At 42.7% G+C, this 26,371-nt stretch overlaps 2 protein-coding genes across 2 annotated transcripts in view; both read left to right on the top strand.

Annotated features, from left to right (window-relative positions):
- LOC110958031 (nuclear GTPase SLIP-GC-like) overlaps positions 1 to 26,371 on the top strand; it is a 139,341-nt gene that overhangs the window by 111,725 nt on the left and 1,245 nt on the right.
- The window catches only part of LOC127531560 (nuclear GTPase SLIP-GC-like), a 124,514-nt gene continuing 100,914 nt past the window's right edge, over positions 2,772 to 26,371 (top strand). The window contains exons 1-2 of the mRNA XM_051941174.1: positions 2,772 to 2,911; positions 4,841 to 5,016. Coding sequence (XP_051797134.1) covers positions 2,900 to 2,911; positions 4,841 to 5,016 — 188 coding nt within the window. The 5' untranslated portion in view covers positions 2,772 to 2,899. The remainder of the gene's footprint in view (positions 2,912 to 4,840; positions 5,017 to 26,371) is intronic.

The following is a 26,371-nucleotide window of genomic DNA, read 5'->3' as shown; positions in this document are numbered from 1 at the left end:
ACTAAAAACCGATTTTGCCGACCAAAAATGACAAAAAACATGCTGGTTAGGGGCCCAAATATTTTGATTTGGGCTACTGACCTCCAAATCCAAGTTTCAGGGATGGCAATTTTCCACGGATCCGCAGATTTCTGCCGATTTAATTTCAAATTTGAACACTTTGTTGTCGCTGATGGTAATGTCGTTAACATCTCATGGGAGTCCGCAAGACTCCGTCGGATCCAGAACCAGCCCAGAATGTGGTGGCGGAATCCAGAGGACAGCACCAACTGAGCCTGAGCACCGCGAACGGAAAGCACCAAGCCACCGGAGCTGTCATTTTTAACTTGGCGGGTCCGCCGGCTGCTCTCTCCGGTCACAGACTGCTCAGACTCCCCGGCTGGCTAGCTATCCCCCGCTAGCTGCTCGGCTAACACCTGCCGCTCCTCGCCGCTCATCTGCCCGGGACAAACCGCACCTGTTCCGGCTGTCAACGTCCCAGTCGCCCGCTAGGAGCTCCGGACAATGAGCTGCTCATTCGTGGGTGACTTTTCACGGCCGTGGGGGGTTTTAAGGCACATTTTGCCCAGCGACCAGTGATAGCTCGGCGGCTCCAGCTAACAAGTTGATGTGGAGGAGGAACTGGAAATCCACTAAAAGTTGATTTTGGCTCCTAAAAATGTCTAAATTGACGTATGTTGGTGGCCCAAAAAAATGTCATTTGGGCGACCGGACCTCTCGGCCTTAAATTGATATTAAATTCATTTTGGAAGTAGCTAAAGTACGATCCACTCTGAGGCATCCTACATTTACTTTGTAGAGAAAATTCCTCTCATATTTCACATTTTTTTCTTTCTTTCCTTCTTTTTAAAAGTTCACGACTCTGTGCAGTGATTGAATGAACTGGTTCATGCTTCTATCTAAATAGTTCTTTATTGTTACACCAACAGAATCATTCATACTGTTTGATGTGAAAAACATCATGGGATCAGTCCTTGAAAGACTTCATCGCCAAGACAACACGAAGCTCAATGCTTTCCTGAAGTGAGTATTAAGTTTTCCTGGTCTACAGCTGACCATGAACCAGATCCACAGAGAGAACAGAGTTTACTAGAAATGACAACAGAACACCGTATGGCATCAGGACTTATCTGTAAGTAGTTAACCTTTAATTCTTACACTGAGATCAATATTTCTTTTCAGTCATGAGAACACATTTCACAAAAGGTCAGAACAAAGAAATTATTTGCTCAGAAAAAGATCAGAAATTGCTCTATATACATGTAAAAAATGAATATCACCACCTCTAAATGAGACTTCAGCAGGCTGGTCACAGATAGATGACGTCGTCATTTAGACACACATTTTCAGTGTTTGAATATTTCCCAAATGACTCAATTAACTCATTTTGATTCTTAACAGGACTGAAATCCATGATTTGAAGATAGACAAGAGGGAACTGATCGGTGTCTTTGGTAAAACTGGAGCTGGAAAGAGCTCTTTGATAAACGCCATCCTTGGAGAGAAGGATCTGTTGCCTACTGGAAGTGTCAGTGCCTGTACCTCAGTCATGATTAAAGTGGAGGCAAATATACCCAGCTCAAAGTACGAAGCAGACATCGAGTTCATTACACCTGAGGTAAAACCAGCTGTGAATATTAAAAGTACCATTCCTGTTTATGCTACATGCAATTTAGGAAAACAAAAATATATGTATATATTTTTTATAGGAGTGGAAAGATGAGTTGTGGTCAATGTATCAGTTTCTTGGAGATAAAGCACATCAGGATGATGATGATGATGATGATGATGATGATGGTAACGGTGACGATGAGGAAGATGATGATAATGAAGATTATCATGACAGTAGTGAAAAGCTGTCAGCGCTGTATGGAGATGAATGGAAACACAAAAACCCTCAAATGCTCATGGACAACAAACATTTCAGAAAAATTCCAGACTTTCTCCAGTCCAAGAAGAAGACTTTGACGTGTGAATCAGTAAGATACAAAAGATTTACTACTTCATAGAAAAAATTATTGCCATCAGTCTGATAGTGTGACATGTGTTATTTTGCTTTTTCTAATTTCAAAAAATAAAAAATCTATAAAATCAGAATCAGGAATTCCAGATTTGAGATGGAGTCTCTCTTATTTAAACCTCCAACATCTAGGGTTTAGTGTTCCTTCACCGTTGCAGTGTGATATCCTCAGTACAAGATCTAAAGAGCTCTCTAAAGCCTTCAGAAAACAGGTTGTCTGAGTCTGGCAATGATAAAATATTTACTCTCAGTAAAATCATTCACAAGTAGAGAAGACTTCACTGAATAGTAGTTTGTCCAGGACTGGTCCAGAAAATTCAGGCTAAAAGCAGAAGGGCTGATACAAAAATAAGTCTCCAAGAACCCCAACATTTCTGACAGAAGCTGAAGGCAACTCTGGAACTGGTGGTGTCAAACTGTATGTGTCTACACTCAGAAAGAAAATGTACGAAATGGAAGTTGTGCCACAACATTAGAGCAAAGTGTGGTGGACAAGAATGAATAAAGTCTAAATGAGGGCTTTTCTACTATAAAGGGACCAAGATTAACTTGTGAGGACAGGAGTGTGCTTACTTTCCCTCAGAATATTTGATCCGTTAATATTTTGTTGAATAAATGAAAATGGTTTAACTTTCAGTGAATAATGAAATTGCCCTATATGACCTAACTTTGTATTTATTGCAGGCCAAAGAGCTATCTGCAAGATTAGTCAAATACACAAGAAGTGCCTCCAGTGATGGAGAAGGCAAAAAACTAACAAGGTGTTATTGGCCACTGGTGAAGTGTGTGACTGTCAAGGTGCCAAATAATGATCTTCTTCAACACGTCACACTGGTGGACCTTCCTGGAAACGGAGACCGGAACAAGAGCAGAGACAAAATGTGGAAAGGGGTAATTCATCCTCATGTACTGCTGTTAATTTAACATTACTGTATTACATGCCCTGGGCCTGGGATCTTTCTGCATGGTGTTTGCATGTTCTCCCTGTGCATGCGTGGGTTTTCTCCGGGTACTCCGGCTTCCTCCCACAGTCCAAAAACATGCTGAGGTTAATTGGTTACTCTAAATTGTCCGTAGGTGTGAATGTGAGTGTGATTGTGTGTCTGTATATGCAGCCCTGTGACAGACTGGTGACCTGTCCAGGGTGTCCCCTGCCTTCACCAGAGTCAGCTGGGATAGACTCCAGCACCCCCCATGACCCTAGTGAGGATAAAGCGGTATAGAGAATGGATGGATGGATGTATTATATGCGTAACAAAGTTAGGACTGATGAGGGCTTTCTGGTTTCTTTTAACATGGAACCGACAATGCCATCTAGGGACTTTCACCATAAGAATGTTAACAATCCTGCCTCTCAACAGTGGGCTCCCCTACTAAATACACAGGCACGCACACAAACGAATACAGAAGCGACTGTATAGAAAATATAAATACAATTTTATTATACAAAAACATGTTCGACATACAACACATTAATGTTAATATAAACACAGTTATTAAAATTGGAGGTCACACTGGCCCTGCACAGCTATGGAGGGGAGAAACCTGACTAACTGAGCCAGAACACACAGCCACGGCAACCTAAAAGTAAAAAAACACACGACGAGAAAACGAAACTAAACTTGAACCAAGCAAACCGATGCATAACTGGATAAAACAACTAGAAACTAAAGAAAAGAAAAGCAAACAAGCAAAAAGACAAGGCAACAGAGGCAAAACTGTAATGAAACAACAAAGAAATGTTTAACCACAATAAGGCAACGGAACAATAACAATAATCATGAACAAACATTTTGGTTACCTCGGCTGTCCAACCCTACAAACACAGCGCCGCTAAGCCGGGACACTGTCAGCAGACTCTGGACTGCAACCACAGAACACTGGTCTTAAAAACAAAGAAACATTATTACAAAATCCACAGCTTACTAGCTAGTGATGTTACGCTCGAGCCAGTTTGCTCGACACAGTGCCGAGCTTTTGAAGCGAAAATGTTGTGTTTCCATCTCTGCTTCATCACGCCCACAATCACGTGACTATCGAGAGCGAGGCCTCGTTATGTCACATCGCGTGTTGCGGTGCTTCGCGCGAACTTTGAAGGGATTAGACATTTCAATCTGTCCAGGTCTTAAAAGGCATAGGGGTTTGATTCACTCCTCAAATTGTAGGTTTTTGAGAGGAGGAGATCACGCTAGTGCATTTGCCATTTGTCATTTTGAGAGAAGTTAGGGAGAGTATACATTTAGTTAGAATTTAGTTTAGATATATCTAGTTGCATTTCATACATTAAATAACACACAGATACATTCACATAGATTCACTCATACACAACACACATTCATTCATAGAAACACACTACACATATATGCACACAAACATACATATATAACGTTTTAAAACATTCATTGCAAGTACAAAGTAGTGTGAGAAGCAGTCCTGAGGCTTTTTCATTTTTTTCCACTTGGATGCAGTTCTGACACATGACCAGCAGATGTCACTCTTCTGATTGCGTCAAATGCTTCGAAGCAATGTGTCATTCTTGAAGCAGATGTGTCAAAGTGGTTCATTGCTTCATGAAGCTTAGATTTCACCATCACTATTACTAGAATTTTGCATGCTGCACAGCGCGTACTTGTCTAGGAATATTCAGAAGTGCTTTGGAGATATGTCTGTCAGTAAATTTTAACCCTATGGCTGCTACGGCCAAGCCAATCATTGGTTCCGCCCCACAGCATATGGCATGATGGCTAATCAGCCGGTCACATATGAAAACTGTAATGGCATCTTTTCACAAAACAATTAACATGCTATTAAACCCTTTAGATTGTTGGAGATTGTTCTACTGTGTGGATCGTGACTGAAATCAATCGAGCAGCATCAGAAAAAGAATCCTGGGAGATCCTGACGAGTACCTGCAGCCTCATGGGAAACGGTGGCCAGTGTCAGAGAATTCACTTTATCTGCACCAAGTCTGATGTTATTGAAGATCCAGATGATCAGTAAGTGAATTAAGATGCTCAAAGTGCGCCGTTAAATAAAACATCCAAATCAGACATTGATGCATGCGGTGGCCAAGAGCTCAACCATAGCAAATACAAGCAAATGGATCCATATAATACTGTCACATCACATGTCTTTTCTCATAGTTCAGCAGCTGATGTTCGTGCTCGCATATTTCAAAGACACATGAAAGTCAAGGAAGTAGTGAGGAAAGAATTCCACAAACTGAACAAAGTTAAGGTGAGTTTTGTAGACTGACAAAGAATCTAAGATTGTTTATGACTGTAAGCACGCCTTTAATCCCATTTTCTACAGAAACACTTCCAAGATGACAGCCTCAAGGTGTTCACAGTGAGCTCCAAAGAGTTCCTGAAAAGAAAACATCTAAATCCAGAGGACACTGGTAGGTGAAGTCTCCAAATGTGAATAATTTGTAGGTAACAGGAAATGTGTTGCTCAAATCCATGTTTTGTTTTAGTGTACTTTAACTGCTTTGAGATTTTTATGACTGACTGAAACTGTATCACGTGTAAGCTCAGAATTTACCAAGAAAATTTCTTTTTTTCTGATAGAAATACCCAAACTACAGGATTTTTTGCAAAGTCTCAATGACTGTCACTCAGAGACGTTAAACTATGTGTCTGGAGCTTATGGGATTCTCTCTTTGATGCACGGGGCCAACTGTGGAGAAGTGGTAAGATTATTAATGCAATCCTTTTTCAAAGGGTTTGGTTGTTAAAATACAAACTTTAAAGAATATTATTCATTGCAAATGAATACATTTAAGTGCAAATAACTCAGTTTAAGTAAAAACTTTGCAAACCTGGGCGTGGCAAGTCTAGCATCAGCCCTTAGGCAAGGTCCTTAATGCTGTAAGTCTTACCTCAGATGTTAACAGCACAATAATTATAAGAGACATGCCGGCTCAGATGACGCCCGTGGTAACAAGGTCCACATCAGATGTCAGGGAATCAGGGCAGCCTGATGATAAGTGGACCAATGAACAAGACATTCATGGACTATGGCAGAGAATATGACACTGTTGAAATGCTATTGTATAAGCCAGTGGTTCCCAGACTTTTTCTGCAGGGCCCCCATTTGGAAGAAAAAAATATTTTCTGCCCCCCCACCTGTATGCAGCCACGTCAACACACTCTCAGACACATCTTTTGCTTGCAAACTCCGGTAGAATTTATATGAAGTTTAGTTTGTGACATGTTACTGAAAACTCTTAAAAGGAACACATCATTTTTTTTAGAGCTGAAGCATTAAAAGTGACTCAGCAGCAAACATATCTCAATTTTGTATTTGAACTTAACAGAGAAAACTGCAATAGTGTGACATCTTCCTAAAAAATAAATGAATAAGTCACTGGAATGGAAGTGACTTTGGAACATGAATCTCATATTTTTACTATCAGTATTAATTCCTTTAAAGACTCAGAATTTACTCTCTGCACAAAAATGGCATGTTAACAGTTCTCTGGTAATAAAAACTTGCAAATATTCTCTGCAAAAACAACATTTCTAGTCATACTTCAGGTCCCACAATCCTTTCAGGGACTGATGTGTTTTTGCTTTGTGCTGCAGATTTTCTCAAATCGAGGCTGCAGCTGTGAGACCGCCACTCTTAGCTCATTTTCAGTGTTCAGGGCTCTCCTGCCCGGCAGTGAGTAGTCCTTTTCTACTCCAATCCAAAATGCAGCCAATGTCTTTGAGTTAAAGTGCAGTCTCATTGTTGAATCAGAGGTGACATCAATGAACTGTTCCTCTTCTGCAGCGCTGAATTCAGCTGCTGGTGCTGAACTGAAGTGGTCACTGATCCAGTCATATTCAGTCAGATCCTCCACTGGGAAATACCTCAGAAACCGTTCTGTAGGGCAGAGATGTGGCTTATCATGCATGGCATGAATGTGTTCTGCAGCTTGTTGTCCTCAATGAATGATTTCAGGCTCTCAAATGAGTCTATGTTCCCTTCTTTCACTCGTTTCTCCCACATCTCCAGTTTTCTTGTTAACGATGTGATTTTATTTGCCAGCTGTAGAAGGTGTGTTTTAGTGCCCTGCATCTGGAGATTTAGTTCATTGACTTTCTGAAACATGTCACTGAGGTTTGCAAGTTTAATGAGGAAGTTGTTATTGCTAAACTTGTGAGCAAGTTCATTACCTTCCTCCTCCAAAAAGATTCTGATTTCATCGCACAATTCAAACACCCTGGAAAGAAGCTTCCCATGTGACAACCCTCGGCACTCACTGTGAAACAAAACAGCTGTATGGTCGGATCCCATTTCCTCGCAGAGAGTTGCAAAACTCCGGGCTTTGACGGGTCTGGTTTTGATGTAGTTCAGTGTGGCAATAATGTCTGTCATTACATTGTTCAGCTCGGGACTCAGCTGTTTAGCCGCCTCTCCATCTATCATACAGTGTGTCCACTACACATTGGGGGAGATGCGCCTGATGAGCGCTGGCAGCCCTCCTCGTTTCCCAGACATAGCCTGAGCCCCATCAGTGCAGATCCCCACAGTCCTCCCATTTCAGATCAGCCTCTTTCAAATAAGTGTCAGTGATTGTGAATAATTCCTCTGCAGTGGCTCTGTTAGTTACACGTTTGCAGAAGAGCAAATCCTCCTTCAAACCATCGGCATCAATCAGTCTGACTTATGTTATCAATAAACAGTCTTTGTTACTATCAGTCCCTTCATCCACCTGCAGGGCAAAATGATTGTCTCTCATCTTATCATTAAGCTGCTCCTCTATGTCTTTTGAAATGTCATAAATGCGCCTCCCGATAATACTGTTTGACGGAGGAATAGCCTTTAGTTTGTTTGCTGCTGCTTCATCAATCATGGTTGAAACCATGTCAATAGCAGAAGGAAGTATTAATTCCTCGTCAATAGTGTGCGGCTTTTTACACTGAGCAGCTCTGTAGGTGACCTTATATGAGGCGAGTTGGGCATTTCCAGGTACAGATGCTGCTTTAGTGAAGCGACTCTGTTGTTCACGACAGTCGAGTAATTTCTTTGTGAAGAAATCAACTGGCTTTTCTCTGTGTTCAGGATGTGCAGTCTCCAAGTGGCGCCTTAACTTATTTGTCTTTATGCTGTCAGAAGCTAATATTTTGAGACACACGACACACTCCGGCCTCTCTTGATGACCCACAGTTGTATTTGTGAAGCTGAGGGCGAGATATGCTTAGTCATATTTTCTTGCCTTTGTTTTACTTGTTGTGAGGTTTGGTGTAGATTCATTAGCTTTCCGTTTACCTGGCCGTCCTCCTGTCACAATCTTCTCCTTGCTCTGCTAGCTTGCGCTGCAGCATGCATCATTTGTGTATGTTTAGCCTAGCCAGGCAGGGTTGCCAAGTCCGCATTTTTTTCAGCAGAATTTCAAATGTTGCTGCTGGATAATTTAGTTTTGGTTGATTTGATTGACCTCTATTGCATGCAAATTGTATCAATAATATATATAAATACACATCCACGATTAAAGTGAGATCATTTATTTCTACTTAAACAATACCAAACTCCAGATCAGTACATATGTGCACACACACACAGACCTGGCCATCTTGTCACCGAGCCTGCCCTGCCATAACTCCCCGCCCCCCTTAGGGGGCACGCCCCCCAGTTTGGGAACCACTGGTATAAGCAGTCCCAGTGATAAAGGATACATGCAGAGAATGGGGGACCTATGGATACTTGTATGCCTAACATTTAAGCTATACTGTCCTCCAAAAGTATTGGAACAGTGAGGCCAATTCCTTTATTTTTCCTGTAGACAGAAAACATTTGGATTTGACATCGAACAATAATGAGACAAAAGATCAACATTTCAGCTTTTATTTCCAGGTATTTACATCTGGATCTGATACACAACTTAGAAGACATCATTATTTGTCATGGAATGCCAAATTTTTATGTGAGCAAAAGTATTAGAACACATGATTGAAAGGTGTGTTTAGTTGCCCCGGTGTGTCCAATTATAGTGATTATTCAGACAGTAAATAGTGCTCAATGAGCCTGTGCAGACTGGATCTATCGTTAGAGGTGTAATCAACATGAAAAACAGAGAGCTGTCTATACGTGAAATATAAGCAGTTGTGAAGCTGAGAAGAGATGGAAAATCAATCAGAGCTACTGAACAAACATTGGCCAAAGCCAGTGCAACCATTTGGAATATCCTGAAGAAACCACTGGTGTACTACATAACAGACGAGAAACAAGTCGACCAAGGAAAACAGCAGCAGTTGATAAAGAAACATTGTGAGAGCTGTAAATGTGGTGTGAGGAGGGGAGGGAAGAATGCATGGCTAGGATTTAGGTAGATGTTGCGACAACGCCACCCAGGGGAATTTCACCCCTGGGACATTCTATTCAGCACGATCCACCAAGGACCATTTAAAGACTCTCAAGGCACACACAGGTTTAAAATCACGTGGGCAAGAGCCGTGTTCCAAAAATATAACAATTTCTTTATTTAATTGGATATTAATTTTAAATAAGAGTCAAGGCCACCAGTTTAAAATAGGAAATTAGAAGCACTCAACTTAAACATTAAGGGGCTGGCTTACGATGGCGACAGGCAAAAATCAGAAATCAAAAGAGGTCAAAATCATAGATATGAAGAGTAGATACGCCAGCACGCTGTAGCAGCCGGTTAAGCAACATGCCTACATGGCGGCCATCTTGGAGGGGGCAAAGTTCATTCAAAGCAATGCATGTACATTGAAAATAAATCATACTTTGCTCATTTCTCAACTGATTTTCGTGTGGTCCACTTTATTGTCAACATCAAAACATGTGCTATTGATAGAGAATATTTGATCTGAAAAAAAAACCCACGGAGAAAGGCTTCCTACAAATGTAGCCTGCAATTTTAGTTATCTTATTATTTAGGTCCAGAGGCCAGGGAATCTTTTCAGTTCAGCCATTACAAATATAAATGTAAATACTTAGATATGTAGAAAATGTTTTGAGATCAAAAGATTCATTTGCAAATGTAATCTATTTATTTATTAATATTAATTTATTTTATATATATATATATATATATATATATATATATCTTTAGGCTGTTATATACATAAAACAAGGAACTAGACTAGAACAGGATAGAGTTCAACATTTACAATAAACGCAATTATTAATATTTATGTTTTAATATTTCTCTCTTTAGGCTGTTATATACATATAACAAGGAGATACACTAGAACATGATAGAGTTTATTTACATTTACAATAAACAACACAGTTACAATAAACAACAGAATTATTATTAATATTAATTATTATTTATCTCTCTCTCTAGGCTGTTATATATTTGCAGCATACCCCTCTCTCCTCAGAGCTGCTTCCCACTTCTTCCTCAACCCATAGTCTTTGGGAAACCTACATGGAGTAAAGAAAAAAGTAGACAGAAGTAAATAACTATGTACACAACAACATATTTATAAAGAAATCATGCTAATAAATTAAGTACAAAGAATATACTGGAGACCAGAGTTATTTAATTTGATCAGTATAACATTGTTTGGTAACATTTCAATTATGTGAGAGCAGTCCTAAAGAACTGCCTGTAATCCCAATCATAAAATGGGTTTGGAGGAAGAACATAGATGCTAATCTGGATATATATGAGTTAGGCTTTATAACTACTATTGGTAGTATTGGTACAACCCCAACCCCAAAGGAATCAAACATATTTAAAGAAGGGACACAGGAAAACAAATAAGGGATCAAACAATAGTTTTATTGTTAAGACTTTAAACTGCTTCTTTGTTTTGAAAAAGATGATTTTCGTTAGCAAATTTGATATCTTAAATTGTCAGAAACAGAAGAACAAAGATCCCTTACCACCCGTGCCCCAAAACCAGAAAAAAAACCCAAAGTACAAATGAAAGTTGGCCCAGGAGCACCAGCCAAACAAAACAAAAGGACGTGGTCCCCGGCCGACTGCTACGCAGTCGTAGGAGCGGTTTCCACGTCCAAACTAAGAAAAAATAACCCCAACTAAACCCATCAAAGCAAAACACGAAAACAAGACTACTGGTCACCCCTGGGCAAAACGAAAAAAGTGCAAAGAAAAGAAGAACAAAAGGCTAACCGGCTAGCATGGCGTGGCCAGAGCCAAGCAGCTTGACCTTCAGGGCGAGAAGCACCCCAGGTGTGACGAGCTCCACAGCTGCAGTGAGGAGGAGAAAATGAGAGAGTTCCTCTCATGCACGGCCTTCGAACAGCCTTTTAAAGGGCCGCCATGCTAATCAATAAAGTTATTAAAAAAAAACTACTTAATTACTGAACACAAAACATTTCAGATAAAAAATATCCCAAACAGAAAAGAATATTTATTTAAAGAAAAACACTAAAGATAAAACTAAACAAAAATAAAGGGAACAAATTATGTGCCCCAGGCTTATAACAACTGCATAGAATCAAACTAAACAGTAATAACATCATAAAATTATTTATTGTAAATTATTGATAACACACACGCGCAAAATGAAATGATTTTTTGAACACTGTGTTGAAACAAACAATGAAAACAAATAACAGCGAATATTAAACTTCGTTAAAGTTCTACTCTCTCTCTCTCTCTCTCTCTCTCTCACACACACTTTCACATGCACACATATACTCACCCTCACATGCACTCTGTCTCTCACTCACTCACTCACTCACTCACACACACACACACACACACACACACACACACACACACACACACACACACACACACACACACACACAACGGGCTCTGATATTAATAACAAATTGACAAGCACTTACGAAGAGAATAACATTTTTTAGTATTATTGATTGTGTGACGGTGCACTTTACCCAAGGCAGCAGCTAATCCCCCCTCTCCTTACTGTTATATTAAGCTAACATTAGCTAAAATGCTAACTAACCAGACAACGTAAACAGGTTCTGATAACAAACTGACAAGCACTTACTGGGCCAAATGGGTCTTCAAATGTCGGACGAAATTTGACATTGTCGTCTGACTGTCTGTGATTTTCACGTTGCAAACTGCTGTTCATCGTTTATCGTCTTGATAGAAATCCTGATACCCGAAGGTGATTACCTTGGGTACGGCTGACATGTTGATATCCGGCGGTGGGCGCTGGCGTGGAGGCCTACGAAGGTAGCCAACTTAGAGAGGGCGGGGCTGATTGATACGGCAAGCCGATTTCAAATTAAAAGCCTATGTTGGACTATCCAGCATTTTACATATCAACGTCATTCAAACTGAAAACAAGATGTGAATAATAATAATAACACTCAAGTCATTCAAGTCATCGTGTCTCAAGTCAAGTCCCGAGTCTTTAACTTCCAAGTACAAGCCAAGTCGCAAGTATTTTTTTCCAAGTCAAGTCACAAGTCATTAAAACAGCGACTCGAGTTGACTCGAGTCCAAGTCATCAAGTCTCAAGTCCCCATCTCTGGCTGAATGTGCAGTGCAATAAAACTAGTACGCTGAAGCGAAGAGCCACAGAGAGAGCAGGTATCAGCAAGCAGGCGGAGGAGATCCAACAACCGTGGTAGTTATACTGCGGCAACCACAACAAAATCAGGGACCAGTTAACAAGGCGGACAACATTAGCTTACCCCGCCGACACGGACACACCCACAGCACGCTGAGCGGAGCAACCCGTCTCCCAGCGTCACAGCCATCGCTACACAGAGCAGAAAAAGCCGTCACTAAGTTCATCGCACATTACAGAAAGATGAATGGAACAGCCCATTACCTGTACCAGCGGTATTATGTGCGCCCTGATCTGCCACGCCAGATCCAGCATGCCCGGCTGCAGTCACCACCACAAGGAGAGCTCAGAGTGGAAAGCATGAGGCTGAGGTGAAACCACCCACTTGTGTGTGTGTGTGTGTGTGTGTGTGTGTGTGTGTGTGTGTGTGTGTGTGTGTGTGTGTGTGTGTGTGTGTGTGTGTGTGTGTGTGCGCCGGATGCCGCCCTGCTGTCACAGCGGTGATTGAATGGACAGTGCCCCATACAGCGGCCAGGAGGGAGAAACCATCCGGCCACATAAAGAAAGAACCTAAAACAACTGTAGTGACATTATCAACAACCTCCAGAGGGCAGGAGTGAAGGTATCACAATCTACTGTTCACAGAAGACTTCACGAATAAAAGTACAGAAGCTACACCAGAAAATGCAAACCAATCATTAGCAAGAAGAATAGAAAGACCAGGCTTGAATTTATAGAGAGGAGCCTCAAATATTCTGGGAAAAGTTTTATGATGTCACGGAACGATGGTGAACCCGGGCAGAGAACACAGACTTCCGACTGGATCAGGCAGAAAAAATTAGTTTTATTTAAATACAAATTAAGTTTACCAGAAGAACTAAGGGGGAGTGAGTGAAGGAAACAGGATAAAATAAGAATGAAACTAAAGCCAGGAATAATCAAACTAAGGAACTCACTACGGGCAGCGAGGGGGGTGAACAGGCTCCCGGAGACCGGCGGTCCAGGCTATTTACTCCGATGGGGTGCGCAAGTGGCAGAGAGTGGCTGTGGCGGTCTTGGAGATCCAGAGGCTGGGGCAGCGGTGAAAGGCTGAGGCGGGCAGGGACGAGACACCTCCTCCAGAGGTGAGCGCAGGTTCGGATCTTTGGCAGACAGGAGTGACGGAGAGCCCGGGCAACGTGACCAGCGGAGACTGCAGGAACAGGAGACAAGGATTAGTGCACTGTTTTGCGGGTAAACACGAGCAAAAACGGGCTGAGGCCAAACTAACTACTTGGAGCTGAAGCAACTATCTGGCACGGTGTGGAATGTGGAGCCGGCTTTTATGGAGGGAGGTGAGGAACAGGTGTGCTGTGTCACGGCTGCCCAGAGTTCTGATGATGGTGATGTGTTATTGTAGTCAGCTGCTCCAGAGAGTGAGTGGAGGACAGGTGAGGAGGAGGTGAGCAGGAGGGAGCTGAGGCAGGGACTGAGGAGGGAACCCTGACAATGGACTGATGAGATGAAGATAATCCTTTACCAAAGTTATGGAAAAGCTAAAGTTTGGAGAAAGAAAAGACCATGCAAACCATGCAATCCAAGTCATGACTTGGATTGCATGGCTTCTTCTGGGATGGGCTTATTAATCTTCACTGATTATGGAACACATGATGGCAGCAGCAAAATGAACTCAAAAGTCTACAGAAATATTTTGTCTGACAGTTTAAAGAAAGATTCAGAAAACTGATTGGGAGATCAAGGTAATGACCCAAAACACACCAGAGGAGTTCATCAGGGGCAACAAGTGGAAGGTTTTAGAATGGCCAAGTCAATCTCCAGACTTCAACCCTATGGAGCTTCATTTGACCTGCTAAAGAGGAGACTGAAGGGAGTAACCCCCCTAAACAAATAGCTGAAAGAGTCTGCGGTGAAAGCCTGGAAAAGCATCACAAAAGAAGAATGTGAAAGTTTGGTGACGTCAGTGGGTCACAGGCTTGATGCAGTTATTGAAGCTAAATATTACATTTTATTCAATTTAATCTATTTTAAGTCTATGTTTAAATACTTTTCTCACCTAAAAATTTGTTGTTACATTACAAATTGTGCTATCTTCTAAGTTGTGTATCAGATCCAGATGTAAATACCTGAAATAAAATCTGAATTGTTGATCTCTTGTCTCATATTTGTCGTTTGATGCCACACTCAAATGTTTTCAGTCTACAGCGAAAATAAAGGAATTGGCCTCATCATACCAAGCTATTCGGAGGGGAGTGTAACTAAGGAACAACTTCTAGCTCAGTGTTCCAGTGTCCATAAACATCTACCACAGTTAGAGATTGATGAGGTACAACAAAGATGCTACAGCAGGGGTGAGCCAGGATGACAGGTTAGGAGGGAGATATTATCATGACCCCCAAACTTTGAAATTGGGTTACAAGCCCCAACAACCACAAGCTCATGTAACCTTAACACAAGGACAGCCTTTCCTTTCATTCTAGCTGAAACTCTTCTATCACACATCACACCTGACACTTTTCTCCAGCCGTTCCAGCCTGCCTGTACACGCTTCTTCACCTCTTTTCCACACTCTCCATTGCTCTGGACTGTTGACCCTAAGTACTTAAAATCCTCCACCTTCTTGATCTCTTCTCCCTGTAACCTCACTCTTCCACTTGGGTCCCTCTCATTCACACACAGATACTCCGTTTTGCTGTGGCTAACCTTCATTCCTCTCCTTTCCAGGGCAAACCTCCACGCCTCTAGCTTCTCCTCCACCTGTTCCCTGCTCTCACTACAGATCACAATGTCATCTGCAAACATCATAGTCCATGGAGACTCCTGTCTAACCTCGTCTGTCATCCTGTCCATCACCATAGCAAACAAGAAGGGGCTCAGAGCTGATCCCTGATGTAGTCCCACCTCCACCTTGAACTCCTCTGTCACACCTACAGCACACCTCACCACTGTCTTACAGTCCTCATACATGTCCTGCACCACTCTAACATACTTCTCTGCCACTCCAGACTTCCTCATACAAAACCACAGTTCCTCTCTGGGCACCCTGTCATAAGCTTTCTCCAGATCTACAAAGACACAATGCAGCTCCTTCTGACCTTCTCTGTACTTCTCTATCAACATCCTCAAAGCAAATATTGCATCTGTTGTACTCTTTCTTGGCATGAAACCATACTGCTGCTCACAGATGTTCACCTCTGCCCTTAGTCTAGCTTCAACTACTCTTTCCCATAGCTTCATCGTGTGGCTCATCAGCTTTATTCATCTGTAGTTGCCACAACTCTGCACATCTCCCTTGTTCTTAAAGATGGGCACCAGCACACTTCTCCATTCCTCGGGCATCTTCTCACTATCTAAGATCCTGTTGAACAACCCAGTCAGAAACTCCACTGCTACCTCTCCGAGACACTTCCATGCCTCCACAGGTATATCATCAGGACCAAGTGCCTTTCGCCAAGTGACTTACCTGTGTGCTCCTACCTCTACTCTTATAGGTCACCCTATGTTCCTGCCTCTTCTGGAAGAAAGTATTCACTACAGCCATTTCCATCCTTTTTGCAAAGTCAACCACCATCTGTCCTTCTGCATTCCTCTCCTGGATACCAAACCTGCCCATGACCTCCTCATCATCTCTGTTTTCTGCACCAACATGTCCATTGAAGTCTGCACTAATGACAACTCTCTCACTTCTAGGGATGCTCTGCATCACTTCATCAAGGTCCAACCAGAATTTCTGCTTCTCCTCCAGCTCACATCCTACCTGTGGAGCATACCCACTAACAACATTGAACATCACACCTTCGATTTCTAGTTTCAGGCTCATCACTCGATCTGACACTCTTTTTACCTCCAGGACATTCCTAACAAACTCCTCCTTCAAGATAACTCCTACTCCATTTCTCTTCCTGTCTACACCATGATAGAACAACTTGAACCCTGCTCCTAAACTTCTAGCTTTACTACCTTTCCACCTGGTCTCCTGGACACACAGTATGTCCACCTTCCTCCTCTGCATCATGTCAACCAGCTCTCTACCTTTTCCTGTCATAGTTCCAACATTCAAAGCCCCTTCTCAGTCCTAGACTCTTGGTGTTCCTCTTCTCTCTCTTCCTATGAACACACCTTCCTCCCCTCCTTCTTCGACCAACAGTCGTCCATTTTCCACCGGCACCCTGTAGGTCGACAGCACCGATGGCGGTCGTTAACCCGGGCCTTGACCGATCCGCTATGGAAGTCATACATTTGATTCGCATGTTTGATTTGGCCAAAGTTTTACGTCGGATGCCCTCCCTGACACAACCCTCTGTATTTATCTGGGCTTGGGACCGGCACAATAAGACACTGGCTTGTGTCTCCTTGTGGCTACATTCTGGAACTACCATTCACCAAGGCTAAGAAAAAGCACCAGTGGAAAGTTTGCTGGGAGATGTGAATGCATCTCCACTCACTATCTTTACTGTGACTGTCACACAGACAAATCGGCTGATATACATAACAGCAACAGTAATCATACATACACTGATCAGGCATAACATTATGACCACTGACAGGTGAAGTGAATAACATTGATTATCTCTTCATCATGGCATCTGTTAGTGGGTTGGTTATATTAGGCAGCAAGTGAACATTTTGTCCTCAAAGTTGATGTGTCAGAAGCAGGAAAAATGGGCAAGCGTAAGGATTTGAGCCAGATTGACAAGGGCCAAGTTGTGATGGCTAGAGGACTGGGTCAGAGCATCTCCAAAACTGCAGCTCTTGTGGGATGTTCCTGGTCTGCAGTGCAGACTATGGTCTCTTTCAGCAGGATAATGCACTATGTTACAAAGCAGAAATTAGTTCAGGCATATGGGTTCTGTAAAGCATCTTGAGACAATTCAATCTGTAATCGGCACTGTATAAATAAAATTGAATTACACTGAAAGTGAAGAAACGGTTCAGGAATGGTTTGAGGAGCACAGCAACGAGGTTGAGGTGTTGACTTGTCATCTGTGGGATATGTTGGACAAACAAGTCTGATCCATGGAGGCCCAGTATCCCAACTTCCAGGTATCTGCTGCTAACTTCTTGCTAAGCCAGATGTCACAGCACACCTTCAGGGGTCTAGTGAATTCCATGCCTTGATGGGTCGGGGATGTTCTGGCAGCAAAAGGGGAACCAATACAATATTAGGCAGGTGTTTATAATGTTATGGCTGATTGATGTATGCTTGGCTAAGAAGACCATAAGTCACACGAAGCAGGATGACCCATGGAGAAGGAGGCTGAAGGTAAAAATCAAGGCAGCAAGGGTGAGGATAGCCAGCAATCAGAACTATAGTAAGGTGTAATGAAGGAAGGACTACCTAGGAGATATACAAGCAGTTAATACCTAAGGCACTAGAGACTACCAACAAAGGCATGCAACCCTGGGAAACCATCTAAAGAGGTACACTAGCAATTAGAACCCAGAAGGAGCAACAGGATATTCTTCACCAAACCATCCAAAGCTTACTGTCAGTGGGAGGGAAATGAGAGCAGAATAGACCACCCCAGAATGAGACTGAACAATACTGAAAAAGTATATGGACGAAGAAGGCTTTGCATAACAGCAATACTCAGTGGCTGATGGTCCTGAAAGCAGACGACAACAATCTCCCAGTGGCCATTAAAATAGCACACATCCAAGACAGTGTTGAGACTGACAAGCTGGACAGCACCAGCCCTCCACATGATCCACACCCACTGGGTAAAGAAGCTAGCTGCACTCCATGGATGACTGGCAGCACAAGTGAACCAGCTGCTAATGGATGGAACCCAGCCAGAGTAGTTCATACAAGGGTGGACAGTCCTGATAATGAAGGATCCCCAGAAGCAGCCAAGCTGTGTAGATACATGCCCCAATACATAAGCAGGGCCCAGATAGGAGATGGTAACGCCAGGGGAGCCGAGCATCAGCTACTGACTGACAGAGCAGTCACTCAAGACTGTAAGACCAGAAAAAAGAAAAAGAAAAAAAATCTATGCTCTCCCTGGGCTGACTACAAAAAAAAAAAATCTATAACTCAGTGCCACGCAAATGAATACTGAAGTATTTGGACATGTACAATAACAACAGGACACTAAAGGTGCGTGTCCACCAGATGCGATTTCCTCACAAGGCAATGCACCGGACCTGAAAATCGCACGCATGGCGGGCGGTCACTAGCGGGCCACAACATTGTCACATGACAGCACTCGAGCAACAGCGACCCACTATGTGGTCACATGATCAAGCTTTCAGCTTGACAGTCTGGCAGGCATGTCGTATAAACAAAGCGGCTCAGCCACAAACTTTCCCTTTTATTTCAAAGACACTTCAGCGAAGAGTATTTCTGAAAGCATTTGAGGCAGAAATAAGCTGTGCAGCAGCTGAATCTGTCCTCGTTTTATTTCACCGACGGCTAGTTTAGAACTTTGAGGACAGTTTCACGATGCGTGGAATCTCCACACCCCACTGCTCATTTGCATAGAGTAGAAGTCCAGTCAACTTTATGCAAATGAGCTGCAGTCCTCTCAAGGTAAACACACCGGATCGCAGATGGAAACGCACCGCAACGGGACCAGAATGCCACATATGGGTTGTTTCCAGCTGAGATCCGGTGTGTTTACCGGAGAGGGCTGCAGCTCATTTGCATAAAGTAGACTGGACTCCAGCATGCGGAGATTCCACGCATCGTGAAGCTGTCCTCAAACACCTAAACTAGCCATCGGTGAAATAAAAACCAGGACAGATTCAGCTGCTGCACAGCTTATTTCTCGCTTCAGATGCTTTCAGAAATACTTTTCACTGAAGTGTTTTTGTCATATTACATTAGGTTTGGGGTGGAACCTCCATGTTGGTCCAGTTTGAAATCCAGGAGCAGCCCCGTCCAATCAGGGGCAGACAAGGTGCTTAAAGAAGGTGTTGAACACTGTTCGCCATGGAGGAGAAGCTTATAACAGCTGTATCTGCACATGCATCGTAACCGTCAGTGTTTTAGAAATAAAAGTAAAAGTTTGCAGCCGAGCCGCTGTGTTTATCAGACTCATCTGCCAGACTCTAAAGCTGAAAGTGCAGTCATGTGACAATGTTGTGGTCCACTTTTGACCACCCGCCATCGGTGCGATTGTCAGGTGCGTTGACGTGTGGGGAAATTGCATAGAGCCTTCATCAAAAACTCAATGGGACTGTGGAAAACAGCACTAGAGGCCAATCAAGGCGAACTGCACAGATTGGACTCAAGTGCAGAATACACCAAGGAGATGCTCTGTCTCCATGATGTTCTGAATAGACCTGTAGCCCCTAAGCCAGAACATCAGAGAATGGCTTCAGACACCAGTTCTGAAATGGAACGACCATCAACCACCTCCTCTACATGGAAGGCATCAGGCTGTATGCCAGAAATGAGCAAGACTTTGACTCACTGATGCATATCTTCAAGATCTACAACAGCAACATTGAGATGCCATTTGGACTGGACAAGTGTGGTCAGATGTTATCTAGGTGGGGCAAGATGATCATCGCTGAAAGGGTTGAAATACCAGAAGGCAACACAGCAGATGTTCATATTCAAATACCTTGGAGTCCCACAAGCAAATTGAAACCATTATTTGACTGCAAGTAAGTGGGGATCAATAAAATGTCTGCATTGAGTGAGACAGGGCCTAAAAAGTCAGCTGAATGGACAGAACAATACATGAGTCATCAACACATACAGGCCACCAGTGATCAGATACCCTGGAGGTATAAAAACCTGACCAAAGAAAGAGATGGAGGTTATCAAGACAAGGAAGCTCGTCACAATGCATGAAGGATTTCACCCCAAGTCCAGCATCCAAGACTGTACACAAAGGAGGAGGAGGCAGAGGACTAGTTATCAGAGCCACTGTCCAGGATGAAACAACAAAGAATACATCAGGAAAATGGCCACTCATGATGACCTGCTACATGAATACCTCAGCAGAAACCTGATAATGAGGAGGAGGAAGAGGAAACATCATGGAAGGACAAGAGTCTGCATGGCATGCCTCCGACAGAAGTAGTGACTGATATCTAGAAAACATACCTGAAAACAGCACAGAGGCACTAAAAATCTGGAGTACATCTGGAGTCCTGTCTGGTCTACCAGACCAGACAGGACTCCAGATGTAGGCTACGCAAAGATGCACCTGAGAAAGTACAGCACATAACAGCAGCACAGCATACATGGAGCCATGACTAAGCAGCTGCCATGTAGAGAAACATCTGCACTGAGTCTGGGATGGAAATCTCAGGTTCAATATGGACAACACCTCCAAAGGTGGTAGAGAACAAATGAACCAAGATCCTGTAGAACCTCCAAATCCAGACTGATAAACTGGTGGTGGCCAATCAACCAGAAACTACCAGTAGTTACAGATGTAATCTCAGATGACACAAGAAGAAGGAACATGAGAACCTTGAACAATACCAAGAGCAGAGAGGAGCAAGAAACGTTGTGAGAAATGAAGGCAGTAGTGGTACCAGTCAGGGTTCTCACCAGGATTTTTTTTACAGCGTAACAGCAACCGGGATGGCCCGACACTATGCGCATGTGCAATAGCCTTCATTAAATCTCACGAGCCCGGCCCAGATGTCAGCCAATGAGCGCCACACAGATGCTCCAAATGCTCGTGATTTAGGTCACTATTCACCATTCATGGCATCATGGAAACAACCGAGACATGCTAACTGTAACCCCGAGATTGGAAGTGACTCTTAATTTTAGACAGGAACGGGTCAATCGACAGGAAAGTACGGCTGAGGTTGGGAGACATAAATTAACCTAGATAGGCACCCAGTTGATAAAAACAAATGCACATGGCATTATCTGTCAAAATAACTCTCTTTCACAGCGCCAACTGCCCCAATAAAGAAGTTTTCTCACATAAACATGGAAACATTACGCAAGCAAATGTGCTCAAAAGACAATACCACAACTTGAAAAGCGGCCCTAATCACAGCGTAATCTTTTAAAATGACAGCGTAACGCTGAAATGCGCTGGCGAGAACCCTGCCAGTGGTGACCTGAGTTACTTCAGCAGATCCCAGGAACAACATCTGAGATCTCTGTCCAGAAGAGTACAGTGAAATTACTGCCAGTGTTTTCTTTGAGGCTCAGGAGCCGGAAAGAGATGGAGTCGGGCAGATGCAGCAATAATGGTTTATTTACAACAGAACAAAAAAACTCAAGGAACTACAAATCCCTAAGGAACTCAGAACCGGGAAGTAACTGGAACTACTAGACCTCAACTTAAGAAATCTGAAATGCCCCTAGTGGCTGACAAATTAAACTAGACTACAATAAAGCTGACCCACAGCAGGTAATACCTGGCCAGGAGAACAGTGCTGTAAAATAAGAACACTAGACATAAAGATCGAATAAGAACAAAAGAACAACTATGAAGCCAAAAAAGCTTAAACTCTCACTTCAACTCACTATGGGACTTGATGTCAGAAAAAAATGAAAGGCTCTGTCAACAAGCCACAGATAAACTAGAAAAGTCAATACACACTACACATAATAGTAGAATTGGGGCATCAAATGAGTTAAAATTCAGTAAACACAACTATAGTAATTACAACTCCTCAAACAATGACTGCAAACTGTAGCTCACAACTATAAACATGAAAACCCAAATGAGCCTGCTCAGACTGGTACCCAGCTGAGGTGGCAGAGGCTTGAGGGTGGAATGGTGGCATGGACATGCGTCAGTGGCAGAAACCGTCTGGTGAGGGCTGAAGTAGGTGCTTTGAAGGATGGCGAGTGAAGGATGGCGAGGGAGGCTGGTAGGCTGGTAGGCTGGTGGTTCTGGTGAGCCTGAGTCCGGGAGGCAGCGGAACACGAACAAATGGCAGTCTAGGTTGAGAGGAGAACAAAAATACATTACTGGAATTCCTCAAAGAGGACAAAGGTAAACAAAACTGCGTCAGCACTGACTACGGCACTGACGGAAGAGAAGAGTCAGTTATTTTGTGAGGGAGTAGTGAACTGATTGACTCTGCAGCATCTGCTCCCACTTCTTCTTATTGTCCTGATGAGATCGCCCACACCTGTCGCTGCCATCTCAGGGTCACACATTCCGAAAAAGGAAAAACATACAAGGGGAAGAAGGGATCCTAGCCAGAGCCCACAGAGGCAGGCCTGACAAATACGACATTTTACAGGTCTGAGAACAGTTCAAACTCTCAGTTTGGGGTCCCAAATAACAAACACATAAACTCTGAACAAATTCTGAAACAGTGGATAGATTGCTATCTGGAATGACACTGACAGACCCAGTTCAAGGCTGGTATTTAGGTAGTATTTATAGTTTGCTTTAAATAAATGCATTGTTTGTTTGTTTTTAACTTCAGGTTGGCAAAAAGGCAGAAGTGTGCAGAGACCTTGAAGAAAACATGAGGCGGGAACTCAATAAAGTCAGAAAACCAATGGAAGGGGCTTACAAGGAGTTTGAAAAACGCCTCAAACAAGGGGTTCAAACATCCCAAACCTCATTTAACGATGCCTTGAAGCCCAAATTATATCCTGTATGTATCTGAATTATAATCATATCAAACAACTTATTTTGTACATTATATAGACATATTGAAAGTTGTGTGTTTTCTGTTTCAGAGAAACGTGCATGGCAGTGCGTTTCATAGGACGCTAAAGTCTGTAGTTGAGAACGGTGGTGTCTACAAACCAAAGAAAGGGAAACAAATAAACATCAACATGACACTAGCTTCATATCTGACCAACAGCATTGATGAGGAATTCAGGAAGACCTTCCCGTAAGAAGTGACTGAATGAGAACACTGATGTTGACCCATTTTACAACAATGAAGAAAGCCATGAATGAACTCTGAAGTAGAAACTTTTCAATACACGTTAATGAAACACTTCTCCTTATTTCAGAAACGAAGTCAAATGTGGACCATTCAACGGAGTCATTGATAAATTTTCACTTGATACAGATGAGCTGATTCAAAAGTACAAAGATGTCGGATTGCAACTGAACTTTCTGAAGACAGAGGTAAAGATAAAACTAGAATCAACCTGTTCATTAGTTCATTAGCAGGCAAACAGGAGAAACATAAGAAGATCCACCAAATCAGTCTAAACACTGAAAACCATTCACCTGCTTTGTAATTTTTGATATTGTGTAAAATAATCTTCATCTATTTATCGTGTTCTGTGTTTAAGGAAGAAAAAATTCAGGCAAAAGTCAACAGGATCATTCGGAAGCGTAAGAAAAAAATCTACAACAGTCTGACAGAGAAAATAGAGGAAATGATGGAGGAATGCTACAAAAGTAAGGAAGAATCCATACATCCATTCTCTATACACTGCTTTAACCTCACTAGGGTCATGGGGGGTGCTGGAGTCTATCCCAGCTGACTCTGGTGAAGGCAGGGGACACCCTGGACAGGTCACCAGTCTGTCACAGGGCTACATATACAGACACACAATCACACTCACATTCACACCTACGGACAATTTAGAGTAACCAATTAACCTCAGCATGTTTTTGGACTGTGGGAGGAAGCCGGAGTACCCGGAGAAAACCCACGCATGCACAGGGAGAACATGCAAACTCCATGCAGAAAGATTCTGGGAAGGAATATATATATATGTATATATATATATATATATATTTATATATATGTGTATATATATATATATATATATATATATATTAGACCCTCCAGAAAAATGCGATTATGCGATCGCATGAATTCGTACATTAATCACCAAAATGCCGCTGATTATGCGGGGGTCAATTATTTCCCAAAAGGCCGCATAATCCCCGCAAAACAGCACATAATTCCTGCAAGAATCTCACATTTCCACAAAAAAAATAAAAGAGAAATATGCGGGTCCCGCTTGATTTCACAATTTCCACATAAAATGAGAAAACGATAACCGATATAAATGGAGTTGTGAGTTTTTATGTGACGCCCGGCCTGACGTCATCAGTTCACACATTCACACACACACTAGAAGCACGAGCTGATGCAGAGCGGCGCCAGTGTTGCCAACTTAGCAACTTTCTCACTAAATCTAGGGACTTTCCAAAGCGTCCTAGCGACTCTTTTTTTCAAAAGCGACTAGTCACAAATCTAGCGACTTTTTCTGCCGTTTTGGAGACTGACTAGGCTGGCTACCACCAGCCTGAATCTCAAGTGAGATACAGGCTGGGTACCTGCTATTCATTTTCTTGTAGGGGTGGAGCAGTTTAAAATTTTCCACAGCCGTTGATTGGGCGCTGCATATGTCAGTCAGTCTGGGGCAGTTGAAGCTCACAGCCAATCGTGTCACTGCTAGCCGCTGACGTAAATGCAGAGCGACGGCAGCACCACGAAAAAGAATCATTGCTGTGTTTGCTCATGTGTTTGCTTCTTTCGCCATGTCGCCGGACGATTCTTGCCGTTTATGTAAAGTAAACATGAGGGAAAGTGGACCCCGTGTTTATGCACACTCCACAGATATGTTTGTGTCAAAAACAACGCCGACCATATCAGATAGGTTAGCGATGATGGACCTGATAGTCACCCCGGAGCCGGAGCAGTCAAACAGATGCTGCCAGCGCTGCACCTCCACACTCGGTCGGCTTGAAAAGACTTTCCTTTATTCAGGCAATGGGAAGAGAACGTCCGGTTAAGCAGCGTATCGAAAAGACAACGTGAACCCACCCCGTCCAAGACACCGAGGACTTTGAAAAAGACCTGCCCAAACCCACCGAGTCCACTAGCTTGTTCCTTCGGAAACACGACAACAAAGGTAACGCTTCTTCTCAAACAACCCATCATGCATTGCGCGTAGTCGCTTAGTGTGCGTCATCGTCTAACTGTCCCTCCCCGTCCTGTGATTGGATCCCTGACTCAGGGACAAATTCAACCCCAGGTCGCCAGACTGCCTAGTAAACGAAATGACAATGAGTGCACAGGCAGTCTGGGTATTCCCAGACTAGAGACTGACAGGAAAACTCGGATCATTCTGCAGTTACTGTCCTCAACCAGCAGCAGGTGCTGCTGTGAGCTTCTCCCCCTCCCAGAGCACAGGCTGTCAGTCCAGTAACCCCACAGCAGTCCCAGTGTCTGATCAGAGGACACATCCCTCCGCGGCCAGACGGCAGGTGAATCGCACATATTTTTGCTTATTTCACAACTATTCACATACTAGTTTGCAACTTTCCTCAATTTCCCCGCATAAAATGGCATAAAAACCCTGCATATTTATTCATATAATCAAGGATTTTAGCCCGCGTTTTTCTGGAGGGTCTAATATATATATATGTATATATATATATATATATATATATATATATATATATTCACTGATAACATTTTTGTGTTTTACTGCAGAAGCAGCAGAGATTAGAGGAAAAGGTTCACTGAAGAAAATGAGGAAAACTATTACCAAACATGTACGTGAAAACATCATCATGTTTGAGATGGCGAAAGTTGCCGTGCTGAACCACCTGGATGAACTGAGGGTTTGTCAAAATTTAAAATATGAAATATGATGATATTGTAAAACATGTTGTGAGTCACGTCTTTCTTTACTCACAATTCACATAAAGGCATTTTCTGTGGTCAAGTGGAGAAAATGTCATTCTGGAAGATGCTTAAGCTCCTAAAAACTGCATTAATTGTCACCACTGACCAGTTCTTGTTATTAATCAAAGACAGACACATTATGGAGTTATTAGTCCTTTCATCCAGTCTGTCAGCCTCTGAGTCACATTTAAACAGTTAATTCATTAGAGATTCAGGGATCTGGCTCTGTGATATGTGACACAGATTTTGATTCTGAATTAGGAGGACATCCTGGAGATACTGGAGGAAACCATGAGGGAATCCATTGAGCTCTCACTGAAGA

The sequence above is a fragment of the Acanthochromis polyacanthus genome, chromosome 21 (assembly GCF_021347895.1).
Source record: "Acanthochromis polyacanthus isolate Apoly-LR-REF ecotype Palm Island chromosome 21, KAUST_Apoly_ChrSc, whole genome shotgun sequence".
In the NCBI taxonomy this organism is placed as follows: domain Eukaryota; kingdom Metazoa; phylum Chordata; class Actinopteri; family Pomacentridae; genus Acanthochromis; species Acanthochromis polyacanthus.
This window is presented reverse-complemented; position numbering and strand designations above follow the sequence as displayed.